Genomic DNA, 12,012 nt, shown 5'->3' on the forward strand with positions numbered 1-12,012 from the left:
GCATCCAACTGCTGATCTTGTTCTGGTCATGACCTCACGGAATAGAGCCCCACGTGAAGCTCCGTGCTGGGAGTGGAGCCTGCTTAAGATTCTCTCTCTCCCTCTCCCTCCACCCCTCCCTGTAGCGCTCACTCCCTTCCGTTCTCTCAAAAACAACGACACACAAAAGAACAAAATCCCGTAGCACCAGTTTTATCAGTTTTAGGAGGGTCATCTTGGTGTTTCCTGGGGGGAAGGGACTGCTTAGCAGTCATTTCCGTAAGAGAGCAAATGCTCTCTACGTACCTACCTTACTTTCCTACCATGGCCCTAACACACCACCGCAAACGTCAGTGACTTAAATCCACACAACTTCACTCCGTGACAGTTCTAGAGGTCAACAGTCTGACACCGGTCTCGCGGGGCTCAGATGATGGTGTCAGCAGGGCTGGATTCCTTCCCGGAAGCTTTAAGAGGGTTTGTTCTCTTGCATTTCCAGGGCCTAATAGCCACCTACTTCTTTGGCTCACGACCCTTTGCTGAATCTCGAAAAGCCAGCAACATAAGGCGGAGTCCTCCTCGCTCCACCTCCTGTCCTCACTTCCCACCAGGAACCTTGTGTTTACGCCAAGCCCATCAGGAAAATCCAGCGTAGTCTTCCTAACTCAAAGGTCAGGGGATTGGCAACTTTAATTTCCCTTTGCCATAGAAAGTAACATATTCAGATTCCAGAAATTAAAACATGAACCTCTTTGGCGGGGGGGGGGGGGGGGGGGGGGGCGGGGGGGGGGGAAGGACATTACTTGTCTACTACATACACTCCCCAGATTTTATTTACCCTCTATCTCCAGCAGAGTACTGCTCCACAGGGAATCAAACAAACCCAACTTAAATGTGTAATATGTACCCCAAGTCCACTGTCACCTAACCTATTTTCCCCCCGAGATACAGGAAAGGAAATAAGAGATCACAAGAATAATCAGTGCAAAGACACATGCTCATATCCCTGGACAGAACTTGGAATTCATTTTCTTTTTTTTTTTTTTTTAACATTTATTTTTGAGAGAGAGAGAGAGAGAGAGAGAGAGAGAGAGAGAGAGCAAGCAGCGGAGGGTCGGAGGGAGACACAGAATCTGAAGCGGGCTCCAGGCTACGAGCTGTCAGCACAGAGCCTGATGTAGGGCTAGAATGCACGACCGACCGCAAGACTATGACCTGAGCCGAAGCCAGATGCTTATAACCGGCGAGCCACCCAGGCGCCCCATGGAGTTCATTTTCTCTTAATGCGTGGTCACAAATCCTCCAACTGAATCAACAATAACTACACCACAGACTAATTTTTAGTAAAAGAACCTCATAGAGACCCTGAAATTCAATTTGAAGTACCAACTGGGAAAACTGCAAAAAATAAAACCATCAACTGTTTGGTCTGGTTATTATTAAGCCACGTAATCATTTTTCTCTTAGAAAATCTATGCCTAATCCTAACCCTTGAACACAGCACTACAAAAAACTTGCAGTGTTTCTAATACTTACACCACTGGGAAAAAGTGTGCCTAAATATAAGCTCAAGCTTGAAAACCTCTTAGGGCACAGTACTGCTTAATTCCTGACCTTACTTTTAGAATTATGGAGAGCTACTATGCAGATTCACTGAGCGCTTACAAAAATTCAGTTCAGCGTAAGACCCTGTACAACATATACATCTTTTCTTAGCTGTTGGTACCTGCCAAGATTTGTAGCAGATTCAAAACTGTCATATTTCAACGGAGTACTGGGCGCCTGGATGGCTCAGTCAGTTAAGAGTCCAACTCTTGATTTCGGCTCAGGTCATGATCTTGCAGTTTGTGAGCCCAGGTTCAGGCTCTGTGCTGGGTGTGGGTCCTGCTTGGGATTTTCGCTCTCCCTCTCTCTGTGCCCTTCCCCCACTCTCTCTCTTAAGCACACGCTCTGTGTCTCAAAGTAAGTATTTTATTTTAATTTTTAATGTTTATTTATTTTTGAGAGAGACAGAGACAGAATGCGAGTAGGTTGGGGCAGAGAGAGAGGGAGGCACAGAATCTGAAGCATGCTCCAGAGCTCCGAGCTGTCAGCACAGAGCCTGACATGGGGCTCAAACTCACGAGCTGTGAGATCATGACCTGAGCCGAAGTCGGACGCTCAACTGACTGAGCCACCCAGGCGCCCCTCAAAGTAAGTATTTTAAAAAGAACAAGAAGTTCACCAAGTTGGCGTATACTTAATTTTAAAAAACTATGGGGGTCGCCTTGGGTGGCTCAGTTGGTTAGGTGGCCAACTCTTGATTTCAGCTCAGGTCCTGATCTCACAGTTTGTGGGCTCGAGCCCCGCGTCTGGCTCTGCGCTCACTGCGCGGAGCCTGCTTCAGGTCCTGTCTCCCTCTTTCTTGCCCTCTCCTGCTAGCGCTTTCTCTCTCTCTCAAAAATAAATAAACGTTAAAAAATTTTAAAAATAAAAATAAACAAATAATTTATTCTTTTACTGTAGTATGATTCCAGATTGACCTCAAGAGGGAGCAGCATCCTTTTAAAAATAGACTGCCTACAGGTAAATGTTTTCTGTGTCTCACTAAAAACGAATGGAAAGACACACTAGACAAAAAATATGGAGACATTCAGGAGCAGGACTTGATTTTAATAATGTTCTACACAACAGAGAGTAGTAATGGATATAAAAGGAAGCAGGTAGACACTGAACTTTAAAACAAACTTGGGGTGAACAGTGAGAAAAAAACACAGAATCAAACATTTATGAAGGTCTGAGCTCCTGGCCTTTACCTTAACACTGTTAACCTCACCAGTGCCCATTACCCTTCCTATGGACTATGCCTCAGTTTTAAGAATCAAATGAAATAACGGACATTATTTAAATTAGTAAAATGTTTTTTGTCTAACACGACTGAGAGTAACAAGATTACAGACAACTGAAAGGTACTCATTCTGAGCATTAAGAGGTACTTCAAAGTATTCCAGTATTTCAAAGACGGACTACTGAAACACAACGACATGTAAGCGGAACAAAAGCTGAGTGAGGCGCGTAGCTCCCCCATCACCAACAGGGGACCAACCTCGCGTTGGGCAGGACATGCGCACAAATCGACAAAGCGGAGGGCCTACCACAGCCTCGGTTACCTAGCGAAGAATCCAGATGGGAGAAAACTCAAAACACATTTTCCCACACTTCCATCACCCAATCTATCTGCCTCATGTGGTAGCACGGATTTATAAAGCTGGGCTTTTCTAATTTGTATTCTCAGTAACATAGCAATCTCTCAGAATTAACTACAGGATATACCATCCCAGGGTGGTAAATTCCTGACAATCCTTTGCTTCTTTATCTGTATTTTCTGGGTTTTCTACAGTGAATTCCCACTGCTGTTACATGGAGAAAAAAGCGAAAACAAACCATCTTTTACTTATTATTTCTACAATGATTACTAAAGCGCATGTTAGGTGACCAAAGAGAATCACAGGTGTACAGAAATAAGTCAGTGCAAATGAACCACTGTTCTAAAAACCTAAACCATATGCAGGACCACTGTGAAAAGACCAATCTATCAAACATCTAAAACCTAATTTTTTAATGCCAATCAGAACACTCAAATCCCACATTTAAGACAGAATGACTGCAAAATGACAAAGAAAATACATCGCTGTTAAGGCATATGGTAGTACTTTAAAAAAAATAAAAGTCACAGGCTACACAACTTAAACGACCTGTCAGGGGGCGCCTGGGTGGCTCAGTCAGTTGAGCATCCGACTTCGGCTCAGGTCATGATCTCAGTTGGTGAGTTCAAGCCCCGCGTCGGGTCTGTGCTGACAGCTCAGAGCTTGGAGCCTGCTTCGGAACTGTGTGTGTGTGTGTGTGTGTGTGTGTGTGTGTGTGTGTGTCTGCGCGCGCCTCTCTCTCCCTGCCCCTCCTCCACTCACACTGTCTATCCCTCCTTTGGAAATAAATAAACATTAAAAAAAAACCACGACCTGTCAGGGGTAACCTGATAGAGCGGCCACAGAACCTAAGCAGTCGCTACACTTCACAGGACAGTGCTCTGTGTTTATAGCACCCTCGGTCTGAAAGAATCAAAGGGCATTCACTGTTTACCTTATATCCCATCATCACCTTATTCACTTATTTCACTCAATTGTGACTTTTATCATTCTTACCATTTATTTATTCAACAGGATTCTGACTGACATTTTAAAATGTATGAATGTGTCCTTTCCGTTTATAAATCTGAAAGGATTCACACCACACTATTAAAAAAACCATTGCCCAAGCAACCTAACAGGAATAGATGTGGGGGGGGGGGGGGGGAGGCTCACTGAAGAAGGAAATTTTCTTTTAATTTCATTCATTTTAGTAGTTCAAATGTGATCTTGGAACACGCAATAATACAATAAAGAAAAAAACCTAACGACCACATGAAATAGACTGCATTGCAGGCCCTGAGATTTCCTTCTACATGATACACAGGGAATTTAGTTCATCACCTGAATGGCTTTCCGATCTATATGAAGTATATTGTTAAAGGCCACAGTCCCAGAGACCAGTTTCTAGGTATCGAGGATTACTTCTCAGCACTTCCAAACACATCCGGGGCTAACCTTTGCCCAGGGCACACAACTAGTCCTGGGAACTACCCGTAAGGACCGCTGTCCCTACTCTACCAATTCAACAGTCGACGATGAATTCCAGCAAGCATTTCTGCACGAACTGTCCTTTTTGCCTTCTCTCCATTCACTTAGCCATTCATCATCCAGGGCAGAAAAGATAGCCATTTCATTCCCCACCATGAAACGTCCATTTCAGCTTTCAAGCTTTATTTTCCCCTACAGGGAAAAAGCTGCTACGTTTTCATTCTTTTCCTTCGAATTGTTGCTCCAAGGGGTATAGCAGTAAACAACTGAAAACCATCTAAATGCTCACCAAGAGAAAATATAGTTAAATCATTACATACACAATCTGTATATGTGACTATAGAGGGCAAATACTTCGAGGCTGCAAAACATATTTTTAAAGAATGAAGCTTTTTACCTACTGATATGGAATGAGTGATAAATTCAGTGAAAAACCATGTGCAGTGTACCTCATCTGTATGTAAAGAGAAAGAGTATTTATTCACATTTACTTGCATACAAGTAAACTCTTACTTTTACATCATGCCAGAGTTGAATGGCTACGTCCCAGTGGGGAAAGCAGAAGGCTGAGGAGGAGACATTTCCAGTGTACAAAACTTTTTGTACACTTGGAATTTGAACCATGTGACTATATTACCTAATTTTAAAGTCGATGCATTATTTTAAACTTGCTTGTAACTTTTATTTCCAGAGCATTTGTGGTTGCTGTGAACACTTTAGAAAGTTGACAGCAGGCAGACTGGCAAATTGATTAGCTTGAGAATCAACCTCACTCCTTTATAATCATGCATTCAGCGTCCCCAAAGAAACCCCAAATGTCTCCCCCAACACCATCACCAAGATATCCCACCTCGTTATTATTTAATGAAACAATAATTACTTAATAAGTTACTAAACTGTAACACGATATGGGACGCAAAGACAGATACCGGAGAAATATAAAATTGTAAATTCTGCATGGTAACCATTAACCTTGATGGGTTCAAATAAGTCTGAAATTTCACGTGAACTCTTTAGGAAGCAAAGAGTTATGTGTAATTTGTGGAGGACATTTCAGCTAATCATACAGCTGGGGAGAGTCCCGATATCACCAAAAGGAAGAAAATGACACTGCAGTATAGGGAAAGTTTTATTCTGCCTTTCATATCCATATAAGCAGAGAAGCAGCTGAGGCCAAAGAATTATGAGAATATTACAGTTCATTTGAAGATCTAATAGCATAGAAAAGAATTCAAATGTCAAACCATTAATTTTAAGAACTTTTATATACAATGAACTCACATATGCATATAGAAAAACAAAACAGCATTTTTAAAAATAAACTTATCGGGGCGCCTGGGTGGCTCAGTCGGTTAGGCGGCCGACTTCGGCTCAGGTCATGATCTTGCGGTCCGTGAGTTCTATCCCCGCGTCGGGCTCTGTGCTGACAGCTCAGAGCCTGGAGCCTGCTTCATATTCTGTGTCTCCCTCTCTCTGACCCTCCCCTGTTCATGCTCTGTCTCTCCCTGTCTCAAAAATAAATAAATAAACTTATCACAATTATCATAACAAATTGTCATACTCAATAAGGATTATCATAATCAAGCTGGAAACAAAGAACTGGTTTGATAGCCTATAACAAGAAAATCTGGTTTTGTTATATATATACACACAATTAAAAACTGCAGTAAACTACTGTTTGTGTCATCTAGCAACTAAAATCAAACCCTACTTAAATGCCATTAAAGGAGATGACTAGTGATCATTTTCATATTCGTCCACACGTATTTCCTGAGCATCCCCTGGGAAATACAACAGTAAGATACGGTTTCTGCTTTCAGGATTTTATAATCCAGTTACAACTGTTGGACTACTCAAAGACAAATTCAGAAGAGAAAGTGATTATCAAGACGTTAAGCAACTACACGAGTAAGGGGAGACCTTACCACTCCGAAGACAGAAAAGAGGAAATAAGCTGTATCTGCTAGCCTTTCTACTTGAAGGACTTCAGAAGGCAGAGATAGTAGAGGGAGAAAATTCCAAGTGGAAATGCGTGAGAAACCAAAAAAGTTTACATTCTTTCTCTTACAGAAAGAATGCAAACACAAGTTTGAATAAAACAAGAGTTGACTTCCAAAAAGAGCGCTGAGACCTGAAAGGCAAACCTAAGGAACAAGAACTTCACTCTAGAGTTGATCAGGAGCCACTCTGGGGAGAAACAGCTGGAAGACACGTTCGGGATTCAAATTCCACCTCTTCTACCAACTAGCAACCTTCCAGGCTTGCAAGGTCTAAATTTCTTCATCTGTAGAGGAGGAAAGTAGTATCTGCAACAGAAAACTACTAGGACAACCAAATGAGAACAAAGCGTTAAGTACAAAGGCTGGCATAAGAAACATTCAAGAAGTGTGTTTTGTTTTGTTTGCTTCTGTCAGGCGGGGAAAACGTGATCAGGATTGCCTTTAGGACAATTAATTTGACAGCAGTATGCACGACGAATGGCAAAACCTGAGATTGGGGACGTCTCCTATTAACGGCAGTTGAGGCAAAAGGATTAAAAGCATTCTGTTGCCGAGAAAATGGAAAAGCAGCAGGAGAACCTGATTTCTGAACCGTAACGCAATAGAAGTACAAAGAATTTGTGTGAAGAAGAGAGAATGAAGAAGCAAAGGTAACCTTTGATTTTAAGCCTACGTGACTAAGAAAGTGGTAAGACCATTGAAATACACATGAAAATGAGGGGAAGATTCAATGTGTAAAGGACACGGTTTAATTCTGAACCTTCTCGTTCCAGATCACAAAATGAGAGTTACTTAGAGTTGATCGAGAACAGAAGGCAGGTCTGAAGCTTAGGAAAGAAAATGAGGCTGGGGGAGGGAATGAACAGTGGAACCATGGGTGTGCGTGCGACTGGAAAAGAGAAAAGACAACTCTAACAACAGAGCTGTGAACTCAATCTAAAGTAACACTTGCAGAGAAGTGGGATGAGAAAATGCACAAAGGCCACAAGGAGGCACAAGTCTGAGATGCTGGCTTGTGCAAGCTACAGAGAAGACAAAGCCTCGCCAGCACCGTGCATTCCACAGCTCTTCAAATGCTCGTAGAACTGAGATTACAAACTGACTTATGATGATGTGATTATTACAGGTTCTAAGAGCCTGCAAGTGACTGAAAAGTGTTAATTATTCCAACTCAGCCCCCAGCAAGACCCAGCTAACACACTATAATTATAATTAGATAATTTTCCAGTATCTCAAAGCTCAAAGAAGTGTAACTTTTAAGTCCTCATCTTCCTTGACATCCATCCACACATTTGACTCTACTGATTACCCACTATTTCAGGAAACCCCTCTCCCTCTGTCTACTTGAGACAGCCAATTCCCAGGTTTTTTCCCCCTTCTATTTTGGCTTCTCTTTCATCTTAACTAGTTTCTCCCCAGAAACAGGACACTGAGGGAACAACAATCCTCTATGAAATTCCACAATAGTTGATTTAAACAGTTTTTAAAACCCAACTACATTTTAAACTCTGGATCCTACCTAATGCTTCTCTTGTTATCATTAATAGGACCTACATAGTTTCTTGATGGGGGAGGGGGGGACAGAGACACATGAATGTGTGTCTTCAAAAAGAATTTCAGGCTAAACTGCAAAATAAACTATTTCTTTCCATCAGCAATAAGATCTATTAATTTTTGAAAATACACACATGCAGCATTGTATTCCCCACCCTTCAACAGCTGAAAACTCAATAGGTCTTAACATACTCTAAAGACATCTTTCTGGTGCTGAAATATTTTTGTATCCCACAACTATAAAACCTACTCGCATTCAGTGTTAAGTTGTCCAAGAGATAATCAAGAGCAGATCTGCCATTTAGATATGAATCCAGTTACCATCCTTAACAATCACCAAGAAATAAAAGCTCAAATGTTTTCCCATATGTGGGTTTCTTCTCAAATACATGTTACAACTGATCGTACTTTATGAACTTCAGTTTCTGCCGTATTTCTTTAAAATGCAACTGTGTGACATATGCGAGGAAACTAAAACACGTACTATATACCATAATATTAGGACCTACACTTTATTAAATTGTCATGCTGAGCTTTTGAGAAACTACAAAATACTAAAAATGAGATCATTTTTTAGGGCCTTCTTTGTACTCTTTTTATCTTAGTTTATAATTCATAAAAATGTTAACCTATATGAGGTTACCCATCCGAGTTTTTAAGAAGACACCTGCAATAACTACAATTTACTATGATACCCAAATTTAGCATGCCATCAGAGTGACTAAAATAACACAATCCTTCACCTTCTTAACGACACCAGCTCAAGGTATATTTTAATAACACAGCACCAGAAACCTCATCTAAAAGGATACCAGAGTTTCATAATATTTTTAGGCTATTTTTGAATGCATTTGATTATACTCGTGTCTCTATTTTGTAAGGAACATCTCTAAGCACAAAGAGAGGGAAAAACTCTAAGCTCAACAATTTTGTAAGACACTGTTCGTTAATGAAAGGCAACACGGCAGAGAAGAAAACACAGGTTCTTGGCTTCATCCTGAATCTAACGCAGCCACCACCACTAAAAAGGTGATGAGATCTTGAGCAGTTAAGTTAATCTATCAGAGCCTGTTTATTAATCCTCAGACTGGAGAGAATGCCACCTATGTTGTTAGAAATAAAAAAGAAAAAGCATATTATTACCAGCAACTGTAACTAAAATGCCATAGATATTTTGCCTCCTTTTGAGCCACAGCTCCCCCAAAAAGTACACACTTGGGCCTAAGATTTCAGGACATATGCATGCTTTTAGAACCAGACTTCTTTGCGATGATCTTATTCGGTTCTGTTTTCCCTGGAAGCCAGCAAGAGGATGAACACACACTGCATTGTTAATAAGTACATGCCAGTGATTAGATCAACACGGCCTCCAGCACTTCTGCACACAGAAATACAAAATGTGACAATTTCCCAGCTTTCTGTCTTATTTAATAGCAAGCAGTGTAGTATCATCGTTTCACTTACAGCTCACTCCCTAGGGTCGACTATCAAAATATTTAGTCCCTGGCTGCTGGGAGGTTTCGTTTTTTTAATCTGTTTTGAAATGCAAACTTCTAGGCCACTGGCTTTCTACCTTTTACTTTTTCTTCACATGAGCAGGTTCAAGTTTAAGGAACTGAATTTGTTCTCAACTGACCGTACGGAATTTAAATGTACCTTGAAAAATGCACGTACCAAAAAACAAAAAAGAAAACTACTTTAGAAACCTGCTTTATGGAGTCATCCAAGCTTCATGTAAGCTACCATAAACTCTGTGTAAACATATTACTTAACTTGCCTAATATGTAAGTATCCCCATCTGGCCTTAGACAATCTTGAAGTTTTACCACATTTGTTTCAAAATAACAGCTTGTAACCCTTGTTAAAAGCTACTTAATAATAGTTGAAACGTTACAGAAAAACTGGATACAACGTTCAGCATTAAAAAACCAACATAGCTATGTAGCTTTTACAAAGAATGAGGTATGTAATAAAATGGAGGACTAAATGTGAGTACCCTTGGCCAATAAAAAGCATATATACTATGTATGATCCCAATTTTCTTCTTAAAACATACTTACATGCATAGAAAAATCCTGAATGGCTAAACACCACACTTGTAGACTGGTTACCCTGGGTAGTAAGAGGGGAAAATGGGGGGTAGGGGGTGGGGAGCAGACGTCTTCATTGTTTAGCTGCTTTTTTTCTTAAAGAGCACGTAGTAATTTTGTTAATTAAAAAAATAACCGGGAGAAAATAGCCACTGGTAAAACTGTACTTTCTCCTCCGTACCCAAATACTTCTAATGTGTAATTTTCAAAACATAGTTATGACTTCTCAGTTTAAAAAAAAAAAAAAAAAAAAGACCTACAAAAATACAGTACTAGAAGTTAAAAAAAAAAAAAAAATCTTGCATTTGCAAGATTACTCCCGCTCGTTCTACTCAGGGCTCCTCTCTACGTCAGTGTTCGAAACGCCCTAAAAAACGGGCACCACACTTGAACGGTAGTAAACGCTCAAACAAACAAAAAAAAACCCAGAAAGTAAGAAAATGTTAGCGCCTGCTCTAGCCTCGTAAATCCCTTCCCAGCCTCAACCCCCGAGGCTTCCCCGAGCCTACGTAGGCTGGATTCTCTTCCTTCCAAATCAAAACAACAACAGAAAGTCACGGGGTGGAACTGAAAAGGCCTTGAAGGGGCCCGTGGGTGTCTTCGGACCGCAGCGTCAGGGAGTCCTGGTCCCCGAGCCCGGGTCAGAGCCCAAGGACCATCCGCCCAGACCTCCCATACCCTTCGACCCCTCCAGACTCCCTCGACCGCCCTCGACTCCCGGCCCCTGCGACCCTGCCGACCCCGACCCCCAACCTCCCGGCCCCCTTCGAAACCTCCGGCCTCCCTTGACTCCCCAGCCCCCGACCTCCCCGACCCGCCGCCACACTCCAGCACGCGGGACGCGCCGACCCGCAAGACCCCGAGTCCGCAGGCAGCGGCGTTACCTGCGGCGAGACGGTCCGTCCGGCCCGCCGCAGCGACGCGCAGGGTCAGGCGCTAGGACTCGGCGGGCTCCACGGCAGCCCGCCGCCCCCACCGCCACCACACCACCGCCGCCAACGCCGCCGCCGCTGCAACCCGGAGGAGGGGCGGGGCCCGGACCCGCGGCTGGGGAAGCCCGACCGTCGCGGCCCCGGGAGTCGTCGGGAACCCAGGCATGCGCAGAGCAGGGGGCGCGAGAACTGCTCCAGGAGGACGCCGGAGTCAACAAGGCTTCAGGGACGCCCCCATCCGGCTCCGCCCCTCCCCACCACAGGGATTGCTCCGCCCCCACGCCCAAACAACGCGAGCTCTTGAGGAGACTTGGGGACGGCCCCGGTCGAGAGAGATCCCGCGAGAACAGGGCATCGCCCTCCTCGCCCCCTTCCTAGCGTCCGGACGCCTAGGGGCTGAATAGGTGAGAGGCGGGCCGCGGCGGCGGCGCTGGAGTTGAGGGAGGAGGCCTCCCCTCGGGGAGGCCGTTCTATTACGCCGCGCTTCGGGACGGGGCGTCTAGGTGTCGGAGCACTTGCGAGGGTGCGTCCCCGCGGGGTAACTATACAGAAGCTTTTGCGGAACGTGCTCACCGGTTTATCTGAAGAGCAAGCATTTTCCACAGGATTGTGCCGCCTTAAAGTGACGGCTTGGAGCCCAGAAGTTTCCCCACCGCCCGGTGTTAACGCCTCCGCCGCCGGGCCAGCGCCTTTCCCTGCGTTCTCGGCCTGGCTCAGGCGTTGGGCTTGCCCCCACAGCTAACGTGTTCATCATTTAGCAAATTGAGCACTTACAACCGGTGACACGTGTGCCAAGCAAGTT

General features: G+C 43.6%; 2 protein-coding genes across 4 annotated transcripts in view; one reads left to right on the plus strand and one right to left on the minus strand.

Moving 5' to 3' along the window:
• PCMTD1 (protein-L-isoaspartate (D-aspartate) O-methyltransferase domain containing 1) overlaps window positions 1–11,321 on the minus strand; it is a 70,864-nt gene extending 59,543 nt beyond the window's left edge. Inside the window, exon 1 of one of the 3 annotated variants that reach the window (XM_058699376.1) lies at window positions 11,163–11,321. The gene's annotated coding sequence lies outside the window, so the exon portion shown is untranslated. The remainder of the gene's footprint in view (window positions 1–11,162) is intronic. The other 2 variants (XM_058699379.1, XM_058699377.1) reach the window with 2 other exon arrangements.
• LOC131495058 (proline-rich protein HaeIII subfamily 1-like) overlaps window positions 1–11,588 on the plus strand; it is a 28,056-nt gene extending 16,468 nt beyond the window's left edge. The window contains exon 3 of the mRNA XM_058699828.1: window positions 10,758–11,588. Coding sequence (XP_058555811.1) covers window positions 10,758–11,588 — 831 coding nt within the window. The remainder of the gene's footprint in view (window positions 1–10,757) is intronic.
• The last annotated feature ends 424 nt before the right edge of the window (window positions 11,589–12,012 follow it).

The sequence above is a fragment of the Neofelis nebulosa genome, chromosome 14, assembly GCF_028018385.1.
Source record: "Neofelis nebulosa isolate mNeoNeb1 chromosome 14, mNeoNeb1.pri, whole genome shotgun sequence".
Classification (NCBI taxonomy): domain Eukaryota; kingdom Metazoa; phylum Chordata; class Mammalia; order Carnivora; family Felidae; genus Neofelis; species Neofelis nebulosa.